We start from the raw sequence: 24,214 nt of genomic DNA, 5'->3' as shown, positions 1-24,214 counted from the left end.
GCAGACACGTGGCACCTCACCTGTGAAGGCCCTACTGGGAAGAGACTGCAGGTGCCAGGTGTCCCTTCTCCATGGACACAGACAGTGTGAGATCTTTAATAACAGCGTGCAGTTTGGGGTTCACAAGAAATGGAGAAGCAGCCTGGTGAATTGCCATATTTTCCTAAAAGACTCATGTCCCTGCCTTGCCTCTCTCCCCGTCCATCATCAGTGCTTGCCATATCTTATTCCTGGGATGACCTCAGATTTGTCCCGATGTTGAAGGGAAACACTTGGAAAGCGATGCTGGGCTCTCCAAACTGGAGGGAGGCTGGCCTCATTATTTGGCTAAAACTCCTCTGGGTAACAATAGATTTCCAAGAGAAATACCTGCACAGTTATAATACAAAAGACAAAGTGATACACAGCAAGCAGCAGGGGAGGCCAGGTGTTTTATTGAATCAGTTCATAATTAATTTCAAAAGTGATCCTTCATTTACAGATAGAGAAACTGAGGCTCAGACTGCTTACTGAGCTGCCTCCCATAGCACAGTTCCCTGTGGGAGGTGAGCAGCTGCCCTTGATCTCCCCCCAGGCCAGGACACGGAGGACAGCCAGGAGAGGGTCCAGGAGCTTCCCTGCTCTGGGCACGGTGGTGGCGCTCTGTGTCCTGTGGCAGTGGGAAGCGCTCGCTGCCCCTTTCTTCACCAAGCCCATGTTGGCTCCTTTCCGATTGCACTTGGAGCTCCTGGGACAAAGTCCTACCACAGTGGAACAGGATGGGAGTCCCATTCCAGCCTTCCATGAAATGTCATCCATGGAGACCTGGACTTTAGAGACGGACATCTTTACCTGTGTCCACACTGTAGGCCGTGACTCTTCGGTGAGCCATGAAACTCATTTAAAAGTTGTGACCATTAAAAACCTAATGGATAACATTGGAGTGCATCCCATGTAGCAAGAATGAGTGCTGAGAAGTTGTGTGCGTGTGCACACGCGGTGTGTACAGACAGGGTAGCTTTAAAGCGTGAGTGATGCTTTAAACGGTCAGTCAGTCCTTGGTCTAGCTCCCTGGCCTTTGGTCCCGGGCTGAAGTTCCTGTGCAGGGAGGTGCTCCCAATGCCAGGGAATGTGGGTGCTCCATCTCCGTCGCTGCAAGTCAGAGGCAGGGAGAAAGCGGGTCTCGAAGAGCGGAGGCTGGTCTGCCGCAGCTGGGGACTGCGCGGAGGGTGTGAGTCAGACAGGCTGTCTTGGGGTCTCTGGAGATGGGCAGCGATTGCCAGGGCCAGATGGATGGCAGCACTCGCCGGGCTCAGCCTTGGTGCTGATAGCTGCTGGGCCAAGGAGCCTGGGTCGGGGCCTCCTCGTCTTTTGGTGATGAGTGAGGATGTTGCTTGACCATGTGACAGCAGAGAGCATTTTGCTACACACACACACACACACACACACACACACTCTCTCTCTCTCTCTCTCTCTCTCTCTCTCTCTCTCTCTCTCTCTCTCTCTCTCTCTCTCTCTCTCAACACAAGGTGTGTTCTGGCCGGAGAGTCTCATTTGGACAAAGAATGGTCCCTTTCCCCACTCCAGCCGTGATTCTTTATTAGGCAGCAGCATGCCTTATTCAAGGAAAATGGTTTTCAACCCCAAATTTTAATCCACAGTGAAGTGTGAGTCCAGGAAAAATAATGCCTCTGGTTGGGCGGACTTGGGTAAACCGGACGTTTTCTCGGGTAGTTCTTGGTTCCAGGAAAGGCACATCGGAGAGAACTCTGGACTGGAGTCCTGGAGTCCTGGGCTGGACCCGGACTCACTGGGTGTCCTTGGCCTCTCGGCTCTCCAGGTCCTCAACCTTCTCTGGGGTGGGCGGGCACTGCGGGGGTCTCTGAGGAACGATGGAGTTAGGACCTCAGCCTGTGAGGTTTCAGTTCCAGTGCTGGCAGACAGTGCAGTCTTGGGTCACGTACCCCTCTGAGGGCCTCCAGGACAAGCTTCCGGCTGGGCCATCCTGAGGGTTAGACAAGTTACCCCAGCACAGCACTTGGCCCAGCCAAGTCCTCACCAGCTGTCCATTGCTGGTACCATTGCTTTCTGGTTCCAGAGTTCCATATTTCACAGAAAAGTACACCTCTGGTTACTCTTTCACGCACAGTGACAAAAAAAAACCAGCAATAACAAAAGCTTTCTGAAAGCTTGCTGTGTTCAGGCATTGTTCCATTTACTCAGCAAATGTTGGGCTTTTAGCTCTTTACGATGACCCCACAGGGGAAGTACCGCCGTGGTCCCGGCTCCGCTGGTAGATTGGCAGGGCCATGTGAGGTGACATGAGCTGTCTCTGTCTCACAGCTCATAAGTGACACAGCCCCATTTCCCAACCCGTGAGTCCGAGCTCATGCCTTCAACCCTCTCCTGTGATGCCTCTTGGTTTAGTTGTATAGCTGGGACCCAGAACCAGTCCTCTTGACTTCCAATCAGGTAGAATCACCTGACATATCAAAGCTGAGGACTGATAGCATTCGCCAGGTGGCCAGGGAAGACTCATGGGCCACAGACGGAGTGGCTTTACAGAGGCTCAAGAGCCAGGCAAGTCCTGGGCCTCCTTGGGAAGCTGCTGGTCATGGGGCCAGCCTGCCGTGTGCCCAGTACTAAGCCTGGTCCCTTGGACTGTCCTTCACTGATGCATGCATGTGTACCACCTGCACCAGACACAACGGTAGCTAATTTCCTTTTCCTCTTCTCCTCCCCTCCTCCCCTCTTCCCCTCCTCCTTCTCCTTCTCTGTCTCCTTCCCGCTCTCTCCCTCTCCAGTTTCAGAGACCTCACGATTATTCTCCACCTTTTCGATTCGGGACGGTGCCTAATGGAAGCACAGAGAGAAACATCCGGAATAACTACCCGTACATGCACCAGTACATGACCAAATTCAATCAGAAGGGAGTTGAGGACGCCCTGGTCAGCTTGAAAACGGGGTAAGGACAGAGCTGCTTTGTCTCCGCAGGCCCGCCAGCCCTAACCCTGACAGAAATGGGCTCTCTGCAGGCCTGGTGCTTATCTGTGTTCTGGAGAGCGTGGGGGGCCGGAAGACTTGGTGGAGGGCTGTTTTTGCTAATCTGATGAGCATCACAGTCTTCCTTCTGAGTTGTGTTAAGAAAAAACAAATCCAGGACACTTCGAAATGCAGAGGACTGGAGGGGTTCTTAAACTGATAAAGAAGTTGGTCCAGCTCAGTGGGATATTTTAGCCAAACAGAGAGCTCTAACAGGGTTGAGAGTTTAAAGAAGTGAAAAAGATCTTTATCAGAGTTGAGGTAGGAGTTTAGTTTTTTTTTGGCAAGGGGCCTGTAGCATACTGATTACAGCTTTCTGTGTTAACTAATAGTATAATATTGATGACAGGGAGGGAACCTGGGATGCAGCTACGTGGTGGAGCGCTTGCCAAGCATGCAGGAGGCCCTGGGTTCCACCCCGGCACTCAGTAAGGGTTGGGGACAGCAGTGGGGAAGGAGAAAGGAAATAAAGGAGAGCAGGGAAGACTCAGATCATGTCTCTGAAGGTGCAGCTAGTGTTCTTGGGCACACAATGGCATCTTGAAACTGTGGCATGGACTCAGTCCATGAGACTGTAAAGAGAGGTGGGCACGTGTTCGGGGTTTAGGCTTTGGAGAGAGCACACCAGCCGTGTGACCTTGGACAATTATTGAATTGTTCTGAGCCTCATACATAAAGTGGGAAGGGTAATAGGACCTAATTCCTAAGGATTCTGTGGGATTAAATGAGAAAAGTTGATAGAAAGCCTTTTGGGCAGTGCCTGGCACAAAGACGGCACCTAATCGTGAACGTTGTCATTTGTTGTTTGATTAAATTCTATTTCGGTGGATCTTCAAAAAGTCAGGGATGTGTGAAATACAATTTAGAAAGAATTCCATTAAAGATGATTTCATTTTAAGTGAGGAGTCATTTAATGAGAGAAGTTTTGACTATCCAGAAAATTGGCTTTGTGGGAATTTCAGCCGTGAGAGATTCCTGAGTCTGACAGGTGACTGCAGTTCCTCCTTCCCGCAGCTCAGCGAAGGCCCGCTTCCTCCTTATCTGGTCTGCAGGCCCACTATGAAATTAAAATGTAGGAAACATGAAGAGCTTTTGCAAATACCAAGCACATCGCCTGGTGGCTTTGCACAAACAAACCACCCAGGTCACTGATCTCCAGAAAACACCCACCCCAACTCCAGAAAACACCCTCTTCCACTCCCTATCTGCCATCAACTGTCCTTATTTTACAGCCCTAGTTTCCTTTTTTCCATTATTTTAACATAAGTAAAATCGTACAGTTCATTCTCTGTCTGTCTCCTTTGGCTCAACATTCCGTGTGTGAGATTGTCACCTGTCATTCCAGGGCCGCCATTGCCATTACTGAGTGGAATTCCAGTGTTGGAACTACCCCAGATGCAGCTGTCCTCTAATATGGATGAGCCCTTCCGTGGGTGGCAGCCTGTCCTGGGCTGTTAGGAACAATGCTTCTAGGGACCCCTCACTCCTATCTTTTGTTGCACAAGCAAGTCGGTTCTCTTGATACGCACCTAAGCCAGCATAGCGGGACTGTACAGTGTGTATAGAGTCAACCTGAGACGTATCAGAAAAGACAGGTTTTTGATGACTCTCCAGCTCAGCCATGGGTGTAGGATTTTTTCTTTTTTTTTCCACTGGATCTTTTCATCACCATCTATATTGTTGCTCTGGACAGATTGTGAACACAGTGTGCATGACATTGGTTGGGAATGTTGGTTGAAGTCTGGCTGGCTCCCTCTTCATTCATTTATCACTCCGAGCACAAAATGGGCTGTTTTCTTTCTTTTTCATTTTTTTCTATATATAATAATAAAAAAAAAAGATTAGAGAACTGGAGACCATCCCTGGCTATAAATTGTACAAATTGTTTTCTGGGAGCCATATAATAATTACAGCATCCATCTTGGCACTCTTGGGCAGATGGTGGTTCACCCAGCACTCTGTCTCCTGTGTGAGGGATGCTTACTTTGGTTTCTACTGTTCCCTGAAACTCAAAGCTGGAGCTAAATGGGTAGGAGTCTTTGCCTAAGAACAACTCAATACACCCTCGGGGGCGAGCAGAGCAGCTCCCACCCTGGACATTCAGCTTCAGCGGGGTTAATGTTGGGGAAACCACGTGCATGTTCGAAGGCTCCTGGTTAATGAAATAAATTAAGTTTTGAAGACCTCATATTTATAAGACTTCAAAATCAAAAAGCATAAAAGATGATGAACAGGGAAGTCTTCCTTCCACACAGTTCCTTGTCTGCCTAGAACCCTTCTTAGTGACCTCTATCTTTCCAGCATGTTCCTCCAGATCTTCTACATCAGTGCATAATTCTTCATTGTGTGACTGTACAGTGCTGTGGTTTGTCCCCTGTTAATGGACATTTAGGCTGTGTCCAATCTTCAGCTATTGCCAACAATACTCTAATGAATATTCTTGCATATGTGCCTCATTCAAAGTAAAATAAATTTCTCGAAACAGGGGTCAAAGACTACATGTAATGGTAAGTTTATTGACGACTTTACCTTCAAAGGGAATTCATATTTAGCCCATCAGTGAGAAAGCCTATTTCCCACAGTCTTTACCATATCAGTGCATAGTGAACCTTCTAAAATTTTGCTAAGAAAATAGACAAAAAAATGTGCTGCACATACTTTAATTTCACTTTTTTATTATTAGTACCTCCCCCCCCATATTTTCATACATAATTAAGAGTTGCCTGGAATTCCTTTTTCCAAAATCTCTCATTCATTTTTCTTTTGGTATGTTGGTCTGTTACGAACTTATGTAATTAAAGGAGTGGACCTTCTATCTGTGGAGTGATTACAAATGACTTTCCAAGTTTTTCATGTCCCTTTTGAGCCTACTGCTATTTTTTTTCCACACAGGTTTAAATTTTTTGTAGTCAAATCTGTCAATCATTTTTATGGATTCTGGACTTTGAGTCATAATTCAAAAGCCTTTCTCCACTCTGAGGTTACAAAATAATTCTCCTGTGTTGTTTTCTATTTTGGTGGCATTTATAACATTGGGAGTTTTTTTCTGGATGTATGACTCGAGATCCAACACCAGCTCCTCCGATGATTACGAGGACGTAGGTAGGAGAACTGCCACTGTGGGAACATACCGAGACCCACCCGCTCCACCGCACTTCCCCTTCCCTCTCATATCTCATTTCCTTTTAAAATATTTTACCGCTTACGGTAAGACAACAATGAAATGAGCTCCCCAAGTACCCACAGCCCTGCTTTAAAACAGAAGAGTCTTTGCCCTCCTTCACTACATACGTCATTTCTAGAAAGTTCCATGTCTGTCCCCCTGAGTTGCTGAACTTCAGGGCACACCCTGTAGTCCAGCAGGCCTTTGCAGCTTAGCTGCTGGTCCTATCCTTCCACCCAGGAGTCTCAGGAATGTCTGCAGGTTGGAAATCCATGTGCATACCCTGCAGGTCCAGGGAGCTGTGAGTTGAGCCTTCCACACTGAGGGGCTTTGGATTATGGTCAAAGGAGGGTCCCAACTGGGTCTGAGTCCTGGCTGCCATTAGCTGGCCATGGCCTCGGATACGTCATGTCACCTCTCCACCGAGCCTCTCCGTTTTCCCATCTCCAAAGTGAAAGAGCTGGATTATCTGATCTCTGAGATGTGTTCTGAGATTCTTTTTATTTGTGTCAAACAGTTATTTGGTCAAATTATAGACAGATTCTATGTACAAATGATTGTCAGTTCTTCAGAAAAAAAGGTTTAGAAAAAATGTTCCAAGCCTGGCCAGTGGACCAACTGTCCATGAGTCACACCAGCTTGTGAAGTACAGTGTGGTGGGCCTCGTGAGGACCTCCTGTCTGTCCACAGAGCCTGTGATCTTCATTAATGAGCCTTCCCCACCCACCCTGCTCTGGGTGATTTTGAGATGAGATCAACTTCGAGAACAGCCTCATTTGATTGAGAAAGGCATGTAAAGGGTAGACAAACCAAACACTTATCCTTGGAATCCATCATGGCTTGGAGAAAAGCAGAGGCAGAGAGAAATTTGAAGCTTAAATTTCATTGTATACTGAAATTGATTTTTTTTTTTAATAAAAGTTAGCAGGGAAAGCAACAAGAAAAGAGGCTTGGCATGCAAACATGGACAGAGATAGGACTTTCTGGAACAGGTTTGTTGGGATGGGGACTCTGCTCAACCACAGGTGGAGGAGCTGTTAGTGACCCCATGTTTCCAGACCCATGTTTTTCAAATTGATTCAGCCTAAGTCTGAATCAATGGGATGCTAATAAAAGTGGGACTTCCTGAGCCCCATGGGAAGGGGCCTGGAAGCCTGCATGGGGGAGATGGATTGAGATTTACATGATGACAGAACACTGGCCATCCAAAGCTGACGTTCTCCAGCAGTTTGGGCAAAAGGGTAAAATCACAAGCACAGCACTTATGCCAGATTCAAATTAAACACTCCTTTAGGAGATGAAGAACCTCAAACTCAATAAGGCTGACTGATTCCTCCACTATTTAGCTAAATCATGGCATTGTAGGAGTTGGGCTCGCTGCCCACTTGGAAATGCCAGCTAGGCGGTTGGATTTATAGTTAGAGTTCCGGGAATAATTGCAAACTGGAGTGATGTAGTGGATATGGCATGTAGTATAAATATACAGATATGACATGTATCACGTTAGTTGATGATCTGAGAGTTGATCAAATGACAGCATCCTCAATTCTATCCTCCAAAGAAGCTGGTCCGGAGACACTGGAATCGTGAAGACAGAGGTAGACCTGGAACACACCAGGATGCTCTTTGAAGGTTAATTGCCATGCCGAGCAAGTTCTCTCAAGGATGCCATCCCGGCAGGGTTTATTTGCTGTATTTTATCAGTCAAACAGAATCAAGCATGGATGGTTCATTTTCAGCTGCTGAGTTCGAAAGCCGGCCCAGACATCAGGGCTCAGCGAGCTGTTCTAAATGGGATCGCATCATCTCTAGAGGAAATCAGATCGACAGTGACCTGGTTTCTGAGATCCACCCCCACACTGCAAATAAAGCTCAAAAATAATTGCTACCACATCATAGAGTCAGGAAATTTTTTCCTTAATAATAATAATATAAAAAAACAGGAAATCAGAGACATTATTTCTGGTCCTTGGACTTATTCCCTGTTAGATGGTAGTAAAACAATATGAAAGGATTTTCAAGGCTACCCATAAGAAACATTAAAAATAGAAAGACCGGAGGGGAGGGGAGGGGAGGTTGAATGAAGCGTGACCACAATTCTGAAACTCAAAGATGAAGAGAAAAGGAAAGATAGAGGAAAGGAGGAGACTAGAAGGAAATACATCAAAACGTGACAGAGGTAGAGCTAGGTAACTGGATGGTGGTTTTCTTTATATCCTTTTTTATATAATGATTTTTCAGTCACACAAATATCCCCTATACTAACAATAAGGGTCTTCTGAATGCAATTCTTCATTTCTTTATGCATCTCTTTCTTGTATTTGTTGATGTATATACACAGTTTACATAAGTTGGATCAGTGTTTGTGCAAATCTGTCCTTTGTTCATCTCTGTTTAATCTGTACAATTCTGTTGGCTAGTTTCCACAGTTAACCATGTGGAGCTATTTTATTGAGTCATGGGAATATTAATACTAATATTAATTGATCATAGGAATATTAATTTTGCGGTGCTTTGACTAGCACTGAAGGGCACTACAAGAAGTAACTATTTTTGCAAAGCTTTCTGATACTGCGCTTGCAAGGCCGTTCATTGAGAACAACGTTTTGTGTCATGGCGCAGACTTCTGCACTGTGAACATTGTTTGTTTCAGAGTAAGGCACGTTTTTATCTGGACAACACAATTCTTTTAATTACTCATAGTTTGCTTTCTGCTTGGGCTGCTACATAATTCAGAGGCTAATTTGTGATTCTCTGTTAGCAATTGTGGGAGCATACAGCCTGAAAATGTTTACTGACTTTCCCTAAAGCCTCAGATACTGTTCCACCTCTGAATTTGTTTAACTCGAATTGCTTTATCCATATGTTTAAACCTCATTTTATTACATCTCGTATAGGCTTCCTGAGTTGTTTGGGGAGTGAAGTGAGGTATTTCTAACTCACAGGTAACATTCACTGGAAGTTTACCTCTGCGCAGGTGCTGTTCTGAATGTTCTACCTGCCTTATCTCATTTAACTCTGATAACAACCCCATGAGACTGTGGCTGTCATAATTTCTATCTGCAGTCAAGGAAATAAGCACTGGGAGATGGAACAGGGTGTCTTGGGTCTGTCTTGTGCCATTGCCTGTGCTTTGAATCATAAACAGGACCATCCTGTAAGAGCACAATGGCACTGTTTCTAATCACCCACTATTACATAAACCCTAGTGCTAATTTTTGTTCATATTTTAACTTTAAAATGTCTCTTTTTTTCTTTGAGAGCTTTAATACTGTTTAAAAAGGAGCACTATTTCTCCTTCCAATGAAAAGAGGAAAAGAAATCAGAAGAGGGGGTGGGGAAATGTATTCCTTATGTCGAGAACAGAGCCACAGAGCACACGTGGATAGAAAAATTCCTCCTGCAGGGACAGTGAAGAAGCAGGGGCTCTGGCAGATTCCCTGTCCTTGGGGAGTCCCTCTTGTTACTGATTGCTGAACTTACCCAGCAACTGAAACTCTGTGGTCCTGATTCAGTCGTCCTATCCCTTGTACAGAAGAGGAAACTGAGGTTCAGGGAGTAGCTGCAGTTTGCCACCCATCTGCCGAGAGGCAGAGCCAACATTCAAATTCAGACCCCATGTCTCTGTCAACCCGCTGCTTGTCCTGAGAAAGGAACGATTCCAAGAAGGTTGGACCAGTTTGTTACCAGGTAGCAGGACCTGGAGCGGGAAAACCCGATGCTCCAGCCCACCAGCAGCTCAGACTGGGTGCTTCGTTTCTTCCCACGGTTGAAACAATCAACAGGTCTTCACTGGCCCCGGTGCTAAAATGGTCACCTTGTTAAAATGCCAGCCTTGTGTACTCTTTTGCTAGTGTCTTGCCCCAGCAGCTGCAGAGAGGAGGGAGCTTCCTGCGCCTGGCGCTAGTTTGGGCTACCAAAAGCACACAGTACAGGTCGGGAGGCACTCTTCCCACCTTGTGATGAGTGTTTGGGACCAGCCTCAAGCTGCAGCCTCTCTGGCAAGCCCTGCCTCCTTCCCCTGTAGAGAAAGGCGATGGAGAGGTGACAGGCTCTCAGGTTCTGTACCTTCAGACCTCCCCACTGTGGAGATGGCCCAGGGCCCCCACTGCAGCTTAGCATAGCCAGCAGCTTGCGAAACAGAAATGTACGAGCACGATGCTGGAGGCCAGAAGTTCAGAATCAAGGTGTCCACAGGGCCTTGCTCCCTCCAAGGACTCTGGAGAAGAATCCTTTCCTGCTTCCTCAAGCTCCTGGTGGCCCCAAGTGCTCCTAGGCTATGGCCGGATCTCTCTAACCTCTGCCTCCCTCCCTACATGGTTTTCCTCCCTTGGCCCATCTCCTTGATTCTTCCAAGGATGCAGTCACTGGGTTCAGGGTCCATTCTGTGTCTCCTAAGCCTCCGTTCTTTTTATTTGCATATTTTTATGTCCATGTATACTTATAACATTTTAGTGTACAGGATGCTGTTGACTCTGCGGTCTGCCAGGGTGGGTTTCAGTTAATACATTCTGAAGCCCTTATTATTCTGTAAGTCTTTTGCCTTCCTTGTCACTTTGACTGCCAGAAAGAACTCCATGGTTGTCTGCATCACAGTTTATTCAACATTTTCCTCTTGCTGGAGTTTTATTTTTGTTCAGGGGAGGGTTATGGTCACATGGCTGTGTGTTAAAATTTTTAAAGGAGTCCTCTGTGCCCTCTGTAAGGAGTTCTCTAGGAACAAGAGCAAGAAGCAGAATTTCTAGGTCAAAATACTCATATTCTCTTAACAATTTTAATCTTATGGTCAACTGATTGATGGATTTGCTAAGTTATCTATTTTCTGAGTGCCTTTTGGTGCAGAGCATGGACTTTGGAGAAGAAACCTGCCTGGTTTCTAATCCTGGCTTCGGTACTTGCTGGCTGTGTGGTCTCTGGCAAATTAAATAACCCATCTGAGTCTATTTCTCACATATAGGAAATCCATCTCCTTTGAAGATTGGATAAGTTGACTTAGGGAGTCTGGCACTCCATCTGTCATGGAATAGGGTTATGCCCAGTATCAGGGTTTGGACAAGCATAGATTCCTCTCATTCACTTCCGTTCTTTCTGGTCTTCGGGATTCCCTGTCTCTCCATCCTGGTGCAGGACCAGATCACGCCATTAGGAGCAGCTTCAGGTGGGGCTTAAAGGCTTAGCATCCTGAATGTGAATTCCCTGTCCATGAATGTCCGACGGAGTGACCCTGGACAAGTTCATTAGCCTCTCAGACTCCACTCTTCCCCTTGACAGCACCCTCCTAAGTAGGGTTCCTGCACTTGGGAGGGTGCTGTAAAGGCTCAGTGAAGCATTCAGGCTCAGGGCACAGTGTCTGGAGGCCATAAGCATTCTAGAAAAGTCTGAGCAAACAAAACGCTTTCGAGCAGTCCTTCTGATGCTGCTACACATGGAATTTTCAGCAGGATGGTCAGCTCTGATTTCAACCCTTGAGGAATATAATCTAAGGAGCTCCATGAAAGATTCACATTCCAGAAGGACTCCATCCTTCTCTGTCAGAACAGGAGTTGTGACGTGAAGAAAGGCTCGATCTGCATGGCGCCGTATCATTCACCCACAAATTCGTGGTGGTGACTTCAGCCAGTTACAGAGACATGCCAGAGATGGTTTCTTTTCCAGCCCCCTGGGGGCGGGGGAGCGTTCGGACTTGCGGGACTACCTACCGCGTGTGGCCCACCCAGCTCCTGTGACCTGGCATCCCACCTTGGACTTGTCCTGGGAAGGCCTGCGGTGGCATCTTGGGGGCACGTTGCCTTGGTAGGTAGCACACTGGTCTGGAATCGTTGACCTGGTGGAACAAGAGATTTCTGGGCTTCAGTTTCCTTATCTAAAAAATTAATAGGCCAGGTTATGTAATCTCTCTGCTCTTTGGACATAGTCAGTTGGGGTTCTATGTTAAGTTTAATGGAAACAAAGCAGAGATCTGCTGTATCATTTCAGTCCCTCCCTGTTCTGAGGTTAGCAGCCTCTCTGCGCCCATCCGCTGCAGCCCGCTGACTCTCGTCTCTTCCTGCTGCTCTTGGACTCCTGCTGTGTGTCCACATCCCTCCTACCATCCCCTCCTCTCTCTGTCTCTTTCCCTCATTTTACTTCCTGTCCCTTCCTCCTGTGTCTCTCCCCCGCACCCTCCCTGCCTCAGTTGGTACTTGTTTCCATCTGGGCTGTCCTGCTTCCTCATTTCCTCCCTACTTCTTACCTCTCTCTGTCTCTGTCCTAAAGAACCACTCAGAATTTTCACAGTTAAAAAAATAAATATTAACCATCTTTTTTTTTTTTTTTTTTTTTTTTTTTTTTTTGCGCACCATTCACTGAATATTACTGGTAGAAGTGAGCTACGCTAATTAAACCAGCAGCAGCTAAAAGCACACAGGGTGAAATTTGTTATCGACTAAAAATCCATAAATGACTTGAGTCTTCTTGGCTAATTTTCTATCTCTGCCCAGTTTTGACCCAGGAGAATTGGACTTGGTGGAAGTAATAACTACAAAGAAAACTCAAGATGGCAGAAGTTATAAATTAGTAACATGCGTCGTGATCCAAATGCTGATCAATGAACCAAATCTTTGTGGAATTTAAACATGAGGAGAATTGACTCCAGTGAAAATAGTTTTAAAAAATTGGAAACAATTTAACTAGGCCGTGCAAGACATTGATCTGGGAATTAAATTGGCTTAATGGAGTGAGTTTTGGAAATGCCCCTTTGGTGAAAATTAATCAATGGTGGTGTAATTTTAAAGTTTGCATTCCATGAACTCAGAGTCCAAATGTGATTCAGGCTACTTCCTTACGCAGTTTTAGACCATCCTGTGTGATGGCGGATCAGTCTCTGTGCAGGTTGAGGGTCTCCTGAAGCAGACACTTTCCAAGGCCATCATGCTTCAGTGACATCTTCTGGGGTCTGTGAATGCCCTTCTGCCACCAACAGCCCTGTGGCTGGATGATGCTTCACACACCATTGCTCCTTGGCACAATGATAATTGTCACTGCCAAAGAGTCCCCTGAACTTCACCAGGATCCACAATTATAAAACCTCCTCACTTTCATTTCAATCCATCCAACAGCCAGCCCTGTAGGAGAGGCATTATTTCCCTTGGTACAGATGAGAAAACTGAAGGTCAGAGAGGTTCTATGGACTGGGCCTTGTCATAGAGCTGGTACAGGTGGACCTGGACTACCTGCCCTGCTCCATAGTTGCCCAAATGGGCTCACGGGCCTGCCTGATCTACTTCTCTTCCTAGCAAGGCTTTGACATGACCTTAAAAAAAAAAAAAAAAAAAAGAACATTAAGTTATCATCAAAGAGATGTTTCATTTTCAGTAACACTTGGGACTAGACATCCACAACACACACACACACACACACACACACACACACACACACACACACAAACACACACTCACTCACACTCTGGTTTCATTAATTCATCAGAACAAGTCAATGTCTTGTTAAAGCCTTCTTGAATGTTAATGAATGAATAATTAACTTTAACTATATAATTAGCCTTTAAATGTGCCGAGCCCCCCGGAGAGTATCTGAAGACACGCATAAGGAGATGATGAGCTAAAACCAGAAACTTTTGATTAGGAAATGTCAGGCCTCTTGACAATACAAGTCCCTGTCCCCAAAGAGGCCATGCCTCGTCACTGGGACCTGGTCTTCCTTGGTGTGTGGAAATTGGGGCTTGCCAACAAGCAGTCTTGGGGCCAGGAGTGGACTTTCAAGGGCATCCTACAGGTTCAGTAGAGGCTGGTACCTGCTAGGTAACAAGGTCGGATATGCAAACTAAGGAAGCTGGAGCAGCTCTTCGGAGCTGTCAGAGGCTCCAGCAGGAGACCAGGTTCAGGTAGCGGGAGGCCCACGTGGCACCTCCTGGCTTTGCTTCTTTGCAGATTTACAGAGACGAGGTCTCATCTCCCCCTCTCACTCTGAATTACCGTCATTTCTAATCACAGGGCTTCCTTGAACACTGCTGGTGACAGGGCCACACGGCCTACGATGTCTTGGCACGGGCATCAGCTCAGCGTTCTTTGTGGGCTCCAGCGCTGCCCAACCCTTGTTCTTGGACGTGGGAAGGGGGTGTTTTTGGTGTCACTGAGACTGGGCAGGGTGTGGAGGTAGAGATGGGTGCTGAGCACGGGGGCCAGGTAGGGGCCCTGTTCCCATCCCAGGCAGATAGACCCTGACCTTTGAGCCTCCTCCCACCTAGCGGGAGAAGCACTTACTGGGAAGGCAAGAGGCAGGGGACTTGCTCTTATAAAGAGCAGGAGAACACGTCCATTGGAGAACGGTAACTGGGCTCCCTCCCCTGCCAGCCCCCAGCTTTTCCCAGGCCGCTTAGTTCTGAAGGCTGGAAGTGCCGGCCTCTGCTCTGGGCTCTGCCCAGCCCCTCGCTGGAGCTCCAGCTACCCTTCTGCAGCCTCTACATGACTCCATCTCTGGCGGCCACAGCTCAAGTCCCCAAGTGCTTTCGGTCCAAACGGGGCTTCAGTTTCTGGTGGCCTTTCCCCATGTCTCACCCTCTGCCTTCAACAAGAAACTCTGGCCATTGGTACCTCAACGTCTCCCGGAAGCGTGGAGCAGGATGTGCTGGGACACGAGGTGGAGGTAGCTCCAGACCCCGGGGCTGTGCGTCTGCTGGGAAAGAGAGAGGCTGAACCACCAGCCCGTCCTCAACCTTGCAGTTTGGATCTCCTTGTCCCTTTTCTTCCTTAAGTTTGGCTTGATTGACAGCCCTCGTCTGAATCTGAATTTCCTAAGCGGCACACACAGCTGCCTCCATTCATTCCACGAGTCTTGATGCTCCATGCCTCCATTTCCCCGTCGGACAATCAGGAGAGCAGACAGTGGGAGAGCCCCCTCAGCCCTGCACACTTAGAAGGAATAAATGCCGTGAGGTAAAGCCTGGAAGGTATTCAGGGCTGGATTTACGACACCGGATGCACGAACTCTGTGAGCCCCTTTGCCGTGAACTCAGAATCCCATCGAACCCCCTATGCATTCCCAGCCCTTGTCAGGGACCAGCTGCTGCATGGACACTTCACTTACATAACCTCACTCTGAGGGCCAACAGCCCTCTGAGGGCAGATATCGTTAGCTCCGTTTTGCAGCGAGAAAAGAGGCTCAGACGTGCAGCTGCCTTGACCAAAGTCTGACTTACAAAGTGCTCTTTCTGGTGCATCAGCAATTTTAAATTTTGTCTTTTTAACAACAGGAACCTTTTTTTTTTTTTCTTTTCAACTGGAAGCAAATCAAAAGTAAGCCTTTTGGGGTCAAGAACAAGGAGGGGAACCTAGAGTCCTGCTTCTCCAACCTGCCCCGCCCCCTGCCTGGGGCCATAGCCCCCAGCCCCAGCCCCCAGCTGCATGCGACCATTTATATCAGAATCCAAATGAGTGAAATGCAGCAAAATTAAAACCTCATTTCCTCAGCTGCACTAACCACCTTTCAAAGGTTCCTTTTCCACTTTGGACAGTGTGGATGCAGAGTGTTGCCATCAGTGGCTCAAATTCCAACAGCCAGTGCTATCAAAGAGGGTTTCGTAGGGCAGTTTGGAAATGTTGCTAATGAAATCCAGGCTGTCTTAGCCTCTGAGAACTTTGCTCATAGGAAAATAATACTATCTCCCCTATCGGGCAGGTGTGAGGCCTCAGTAGGATGACGTGTATTCCTTTGTGAAGTACTGTGTGGACAGTGGCTTTCTCTATCAGAAGATCTGAGGCCACTGTGTGCAGACCCCATCTCTCTGGAATCATTGGTGAGAAAGAGAGACGTAGTTCACCGGGCCCCTTAGTTCTGACATAGCTCTAGGACCACAGGGAGTCAGTGCAGAAAGGGCAGGCCCTCTGTGGCTATCTGGGACCCCAGTCCTAACACCTGATGTGCAGTGGCCTTGGTCAGAATCAACATGACTTTTATGATTAATTGTCCTGCCTCTGAGTTGACAGTGACATACTTTTGCAAAATTTGTTCCTGAAGAAAATCTTTTTTCTTTCTGCTCTTCTGACTCTCTATTGCTCAGCAGAATAAGATTCATCATGAAATATGGTACTGATTTGCAGAAATCTGTTTCTGTCCCTAAAAATACCAATTGAAACTGCCGTTAGACTCCCCAGTATGGTTGCCAGATATGCCTAGCTTTCTACCCCAGCCCTGCATCCGAGCAGGGTGCTTAACAAGATGGAGAAAGGTTTCATCCCATGAATACTGCCGAATACGTGTATGTGTGTGTTGATGTTGATTTTTTGAGGAATCAAGATAAGAGAGTTTCCTAGGACTTAGAAGTCTTCATAAAACAGAGGTTCTTGACATCTCCATGGCAACATGGGTATATTGAGGTCTTGAAGTCGTAAGCACTTCAGCCTCATCAGGAGGACAAATCCCATCCACGACCTGAAGTCCTCAGGAGACATGCGTTACCCAGAGTCTCGGTCTCTCTACTGATGGTCACCAAAGCGACTCTTGGCTTATAGAGTCAGAGACTGCCTTCATTGGACAAGGGTCTCAGCAGGACCACCCGGGCCACCTCCTCTCACAGATGAGGAACCAGCAATCCCAAGGAAGCAGCAGCTTCCCTGAGGCCCGTCACCCCAGCCTGGCCTGGGACTCAGGTCTTCCCTACCACCTCGTTCTCCTGCCACAACCATGGCCGTGGTGCACGATGGATGGATTCCCGTCCCACGGAGCTGTCCACCCCACAGTCCCACAGGTCCACAATGTCAGCGCGGCTGGCCTCCTGGAGAGGCCGGCTGCCCCTGAGGCCCTACCTCTGACCATCACAAACAGAACGGAAGAGGTGACCCTGAAGAATGAGGCTTGTTCCCCGGGGTCCCTAGGCCACCCTTCCCCAGCCTGCGGCTTTTCCTTGGCTTCACCAGTGCATGGTTTCTTGTTAAAAAGGAAACAGCAATGAGGTTAAGAATAGGTTGGGAGGTTGGGCGACCTCTGATTTAGTTTTCCTACCTCTTTTAGGGTTGAGACGTCCCGGGGTCTGGCCTCCACCTTGTTAAGTAGCTTTAACAGGTGGACACAGTCCGCAGGCCCCCTTCCGCGTCTCCCAGGTAGAGGTGAGGCACCACCCTGCTCCTGACAGGACCCTGTGATGTTGGCTGTCAGGAAGACCGTGAGTTGGGTACACAGAACTTTGGAAGCATTGGGAATATTCCCAATTTTGAGCTCTGTGGTGACTTTAAAGATGTGCACATATATAAAAATTATTGAGCACTTTATTGCACATGGGCAATAGAAAGAAATATGTTGAAAAAGAAAAAAGTGCTATTTATAGACATGGAAATACATTCCCTCTGTGTGAAATGAGAGGAGAAGACAATTTAGGGAATAGTTTGCACGGGATCATCTTATTTTTAGGGGTTATAAAACAAGGGTTGGCAAACTATAGCCCACGGACCAATCTGTGTTTGTAAACAATGGCGTATTGGGACAGAAGCGGGTTTAGTTTGTGAGTTTTCTCTGTCTGCTGTGCTGCCGGATCTCAGTTTGCCTGAGCTGCCGTAACAAGTAGCTCAGGCTGAGTGCTTTCAACGAGAGAAGTTCACCATCTCCTGGTCCAGGAGGCTGCGAGTTCGGGATCAAGGGGTCACACGGGCTGCAGCCCCTCTACAGGTGTGAGGAAGGAGCTACTCCCGCTCTCACCTGGCTTCAGGTGGCTCCTGGGCTCTTGGCTACAGAGCCCCCATCTTCACGGGGCGTTCTCTCTGTGTACGTCATGGCCAAATCTCCTCTTTTTTTATGGAGACACCAGTCCTGTGGATCAGGATCGCTTCTGCCCTAGTATCACCTCTTCTTAACTAGGTACATCTGTGGGGATCTCATCCCCTCAAGATCCTATTCTGGGGATTAGGACTTCAACACGGGACCCTTTTTGGAAGGAAGGGACGGTTTGGCCCGTGACACTCTGTAACAGCATTGTCAGGTCACTGCAGCTGAGACAGTGAGACCCACAGAATCTAAGCTGTTTATTAGCTTGTCTTGAAAAGCATGCCAACCCCTGTGTTGTGTGCATACGCAGAGAGAGCTTGGAAGACGGCTCAGAAATACGTCAGCAGAGGTTGACTTCGAGTTAAATAAGTATGAGTTATGGGATTTTATGACCCATTTGCTTTATTAATTGTAGAATTTTAATTTTAATCGTATTGTTAGTCCTTTTTTGAATATTATTTGGAGTTTGCAAATTCTTATTTTTGTGACATCCATAAACAGTAAGTATATTTACCTTGGGAGGAAAGGACACCATTTCTATTTGGTCCCCCTCCCCTTGCAGCTGCCAGGTCCTCTTGTCCCTAAGTGGTTTTTTTGTGCTGCACTACAAACCTTTCTAAGCAGGCCACCGTCCCCCCCGTTGGGAAGTGTAAAGGACAAACACTTAGAAAACCTGCAAACCTGCCTGTTTACTCACTGGGGTATACAGATTCCTCGTGTCTTTATTTAGCTGCCTCTTGTAAGTTGGGGAGAGAAGGTTCTGGCTTTTATCTCTTCATTAAAAATAGATCCTTTTATGACGAGGGGATGGAGCCGTGAGTCATCAGCTCCTGCCTGTGGGATGCTGGCTCAGGCCTCGGGAGCAGGGCCTTGGGATGGTCCCGGGCCAGCCCATGACTGCCTGGTCTCTTGTCATTTCAGGAAGCTGGACGCTTTCATCTACGACGCTGCGGTCTTGAATTACAAGGCCGGGAGGGACGAAGGCTGCAAGCTGGTGACCATTGGGAGCGGGTACATCTTTGCCACCACTGGCTATGGCATTGCCCTCCAGAAGGGCTCCCCCTGGAAGAGGCAGATTGACCTGGCTTTGCTGCAGTTTGTGGGTGATGGTAAGACCTGCAGGACCCCCTGCTCTGGGGGGACTTGAGATTCTCATGCTCTGGCTTCTAACCTCTGGTGCGGTGGGCCTTGGGGCAATGGGTTTGCTCACTCAAGGTGTCTATGCGGCACCTCTTATGTGATGCGTGGGTCCTGGTGGCTTAACTGGAGACCAGTTCCAGATGACTAAGTTTAAAAAGGAAAGTACTTTAAGGATGCATCTGCACCTCTCTGTGAATTGAAGAAGGAGTTGAACAAACAACCTTAGGGACAAACGAGAACCAGAACAGTCTGGGGGCCTTGACAGTGGGAATCCATAGGTCCTCTTTCTGCAGAGGCGGTTCTCAGTGGCAGTGGGACCATTTTGGCCCCTTTGATCAGGACTGGGAGCTCATTTGCTGCTTGCTTCTAGCAGACGGAGGCCAGGGATCAAGGATGTTGGCAAACACAGTTCAATGCCCAGCCAGCCCCTTTCATGGCACTGCAGCACAGACTCCCGTGACCCCCGATGCTAGTCCTGCTGGGACAAGATGCTGTCTCAAATGTTACAAAGTTAGGCTGCCTCAGTCCCAATTTCCAAATTTCGAATTCCAGAGAAAGGCTTCCTCATGATGTTTGGGTGAGAGACTCTACAGAACCCGTCCTGGTGACCAAGGGTGAGGTCATGTTGAGCTAACGCGTGGCTCTCAGTATCATCCCCTGGGGGAATGAGAGGAGCCACGCTCCAGAGAGAGGGTGGCGGGCAGGAATGCCGGGGCTTTGACCACCTAACACACCCCAAGACCCTTCTCTGCTGACACACAAGTGCAGTGGCAGCTGCCACCCTTCAGGCTGCAGTCTACGGGGAGTAGGGCCTTTGTGGACCGTGTGGCCTGGGGCTGGCTCTCTGCAGAAGCAATTCCCTCTGCTTACCCTTTCCCACCTGCTAGCTGGTGACCTCACGGCAGGGCGAGTGGCTTTGGAGCTGTGGTTTCTTCCTGAATTGCTAAACCAAGTTGAGAAAAGCAAAGTCAACACAGAGAGGGGTAGCACCAGAAATTTGCCCAAGAACAGGAGGATGCAAGGACCCAGGGCAGAGCTGAAGCCCCTGTTCAAGGCCAGGTAGAGACTGTTTGATGACAGAAGTGCTCTGCCTGTCTGAAGTTGAGAGGAAAACCTACCAACCTCCACAGTCAGCAGTGACACTGAACTAGACAGGGGTCAGGGCACAGGGCTGGCGTGGCTCTGAGCGGAGCGTGGAATTCTTCCTGGTTTTTTGTCCCTTCTCTATTCCCAGAATTCAACCCTGGCTCCCGTGCTGCCGTCCAGCATTCTCCATGCGTTTTATGTTTCACTCTCAAGAATAAGAATACCTGATCCTTGGAATTCCCTGCAGGGCTTTTGTACTGTCCTTGCATCCTCGGTCACATCCTCTGTGGTGCAGTCGAGGTTTGTCGCTGTGCCCGTCGGCCACTGCTGTGAGATCTTAGCGCACGTGAGAAGCCTCTGTATTGCTCTGGGGAGAGCAGGTCGGGTGGAGGCGGCTTTCCTCAGGCTGGGCTGGGAGGGGCAGCTAGGCCCTGCCACTGGCCTATGGGTCCACTCTGTGACCTCTGCCCCACGCGTGTTATTCTGGGTCGCACACTGACCCGGCAGTAGCTACCAGGCGGAAGCTCTTTTCTCAGCCATGTCGGAGGCTCAGAAGGAACACAGAACGTCATCTGCAGATTTCAAATCTCTGCTTTGTCACATTCATGCCTGCCCATCTCCTCCTTTCCAAGACAAGTCAGGTGGCCACACTCGAAGTCAAGAGGCTGGAAATCTTTTATGGCCGGGGATTTGGACAAGGAGCATGGATCCTGGGGGACGCTCAGGATTTGAGGCCAGTTGTTCCATCAGCTGCAGGGACACCCGACACCTCTGCATAGGGCGACTTGCTCAGCAAATTGGAGACTCAGCCCCACCAGTAAGCACCCCAGAACCCCGAACAGAACAGGCAATTGGCGAATGAAGGTTGAACACATAAAAACACATATGGATAAGTGGTTGGGGTCAGGACGTATTTCATTTGACAGGAAGCTTTTAAAGATGCTGGGTATCTGTCAGATGAGTCCTAACTCCAGCCCTGTCCCTGTGGTTGGTGCTCTCGTGGCATCCATGATACACAGGGAAGCCATTTGGGGAGGAGCACATGTCAGTCACTACACTTGGGACATGACAGGTAGGTGTCTTCAGTCAGGTCTTCACAAGAGCCTTATGAGGTCAGGTATTTCTCTTTGCCATTGTACAGAGGAGGACACAGCAGTGGGGTCAGGTTGCGGGGAGGACTGTGAGTCCTGTGGACAGTACGTGACGATGTCTTTCTTCAGAGGCCTTATTCTGGAAGGTGGTCAATTAGGCAAAACCCTTGCTTCATTTAATTTTCTAAGATGTCTATCAAAGTTGACTAATTAGACCCTTGAGATTTACAGAACTCTTTAGAAAGGAGTAATTTAGTGCCTTTGTGAACCAAATCTGTATTTGTCCCATTTATTAAAACTTCTGCAAAAGAGATGATCTACCTTGGCCTCCGGTACTCACTTTTGAATGGGTAGAGACGTGGGTCCTTGGTAGGAAGGGTGTGAAGATGAAATGGGAGGATTTCTGTCCAGTAACAGCAGGGCTCCTGCAACGTGGCGACCGTTCCATAGCCACGGGCCGCCACCTCCCTCATGGGTTACTGTGAGGACCATCACCCTCGCCATCTTCACGGTATCATCGCCCTCATAAGCACCAACAGCACCATCATCACCACCTTCCTCCTCACCCCTCAGGACTCCCGCGTTCAACGCAGCTGCTTCAGAGTTGCGCTGGCAACGGCAAGGTCGCTGTGTGCCCTGGAAGCGCCTTTCTGGTGCTGCGCAGGCAATGCCTTCTTTGCAGCCTCTTACAGACGTCTACTTACAGAGCATCTCGGTTCCCGTAAACATTTGACACCCTGCCTCGTTGCTCTCCTGGCCATCCTTCTAAAGCTTCCTCCCCAGAAGCCATCTGGAGGCAAAGACAGGGCAGAGAAAATGACGTTGCACCGGGGGGCGTCTTGAGATAATCTTCCCGGAAAGCCGTGTCCAATTCTGAATGTCTCTCTAGGAGTAAATACATGAATTAACACAGCTGCATAAATATTTCACTTATCTTATGCAACTTCAGCAGGATTAATTATGCTCTAAAATTAGACCCGTAAAGAGCATGGTGCCGAGAAGTACCTAATTATTATTCATCCTTTAGAATGGAGTGTTTATCTCTTGTTATAGAGTAGCTTCGGTGGACGATTACGACTCTAATGAGTGTCAAAAGTATAAAAAAAATTTTCCTAATGAGCTGTGTAAATATAACCTTTGAGTGGAGTGTTTGGTTACCGAGGGAGCCTCTTGCATGAAGCCTGCCAGGCATTTCCCTCAGAAAAAGGGCTGCTGGTCACCTGCCTTGAGGACTACAGAGTCCCCATTGGGCCTTGCCTTCCCTCTCCTGCCGTGTCCTTTCTGAAATGCAGGACAGCATCATGGGGCATTTGGTTCTCAGTAGTCTAGAGACAGTGCTCACAGGTACTTTCCAGCCTCAATCTTCCTGGGCACTGAAGTCCGAAGAAGGGGCTGTCACGGTCTTTTTCCTCTTTCCTTCAAGGAACTAAGAGTTCAGCTGGTTGACAATGTAGAAACTTAAAATAGAAACATACTTATGCTAACTCGTGCCTAGGAATTCCTGTGCATAAATCCATGTAGACAGACATTTGTGTAACTGGACACACACACATAAACCTTTTTTTCCTTAGGGGTCTTAAGTACTTAAGAGGGTCATCAAATAGATATATGAGATGCACTAGGGTTTGTTTTCAAAACAGGAAATGAACAGAATGAGTCGTAAAGTAAAACATGGGTAGGAGATTTAGATCAGAATAGAATGGACCGGAGTTCCTGGAAGCCTCATCCAGCACTTCTCTACGGGGTGCCTGATATCCTGCCTGGCACCTGATGGTTGACAAGGGAGACCACAGAGACCGGGCAGGCCTCCGTCTTGAAGAGCCACATTGCTGACTTCCAAGTGGAGGTGAACCGGGGATCTCCAGGGCTCACCTGTCTCATGAGCTTTGTGATTTTCCGTGTGACTCGGGGACTTAAAGAGGTAGAGGGAGGATCATGGAGGTCCAAGCCTCCTGGTCTGTAGGACCAGCAAGAAGCCATCAAGGGGAGTGAGACAGCACAGTTATTTAGAGGCAAATGATGCCGAGAGAATTATTTTTGAGCGTCTGCTCTGCGTTCCTGCACCCGCTAAGAGCATCACGTGTGGTATCAGGAAAGCTTCGCTCTTCCTGTAACATCTTTACCCCACATCTTCTCATCTCTGTTTTGCAGAGTGGTGAAATGAGGTTCAATTTGGTTGAGCCACAGTAGAGTCTTAAACTCACCATGAACAGGAACCACCTGGAAATCTTATTTAAAATAGAGATTTCATTTCAGTCGGTCTGCAGGAGACCGAGCATCTGCATGTCCAAGCAGCTCTCCATGTGCTGCTGGTCTGCGGACAACACTGGGGAGGGACGGAAAAGTTGAACAGTGTCTCTGAGTCCAGTTCCGATGATGTCCCTGTTAAACCATGCTGGTTGCAGGCGACGCTAAGAAGTAACTTTTAGCCTCGCAAAGCTTCTAGTTGCTTCTCTTTCTCTTTCTAGTTTGCTTGGTTTCATGGTACGGATTTTGTTTTAAACTCAAAAATATATTCCTCGTCTCTGGTAACACATCTTCATTCATTGAACCATTTAAACTAAACACATTGATTATTACATTACTGTATCATCATATATTTTAATAAATTATTTACATGGCATTTTCCACTGAACATAACACCACATTGAGTTATATGTGATACAAATTATCTGTGAAACATTTGAAAGCCATGACACATATCTCTTGTTTCAATAGGGTGACCAATTTTTCCAGGATTCTTCCAGGTTTTAACTAGTTAGTGACCTTGGCTACATGGTATCTGAGGCTCTGTGACAGCTTCCATTTATGAAATATTTGAAAGCTGCTGCACATGTCATTTTAGCTGGACAGGTACCCTGGGTTCCTCTGCTCTTTTTCTATTGTAACTTGACCGGCAATTGTTTTAGATTCACCCAGATTATCTACGCACTGGATGGGACAGCAGGTTCTGCTCTGTGTT

At 47.8% G+C, this 24,214-nt stretch overlaps 1 protein-coding gene across 2 annotated transcripts in view; it reads left to right on the top strand.

The window, feature by feature from the left end:
• GRIN2A (glutamate ionotropic receptor NMDA type subunit 2A) overlaps positions 1–24,214 on the top strand; it is a 358,237-nt gene that overhangs the window by 297,176 nt on the left and 36,847 nt on the right. For both annotated transcript variants that reach the window (XR_013760774.1, XM_079121602.1), the window contains exons 11-12: positions 2,784–2,944; positions 18,857–19,044. Coding sequence is in view for 1 of the 2 variants with exons in the window: in XM_079121602.1 (XP_078977728.1) it covers positions 2,784–2,944; positions 18,857–19,044 (349 nt within the window). In the remaining variant the exon portion in view is untranslated. The remainder of the gene's footprint in view (positions 1–2,783; positions 2,945–18,856; positions 19,045–24,214) is intronic.

Source organism: Sciurus vulgaris (genome assembly GCF_902686455.1).
Source record: "Sciurus vulgaris genome assembly, chromosome: 18".
Lineage (NCBI taxonomy): Eukaryota > Metazoa > Chordata > Mammalia > Rodentia > Sciuridae > Sciurus > Sciurus vulgaris.
Note: the sequence above shows the minus strand (reverse complement) of the source record. Positions and strands in the feature narration are given on the sequence as shown.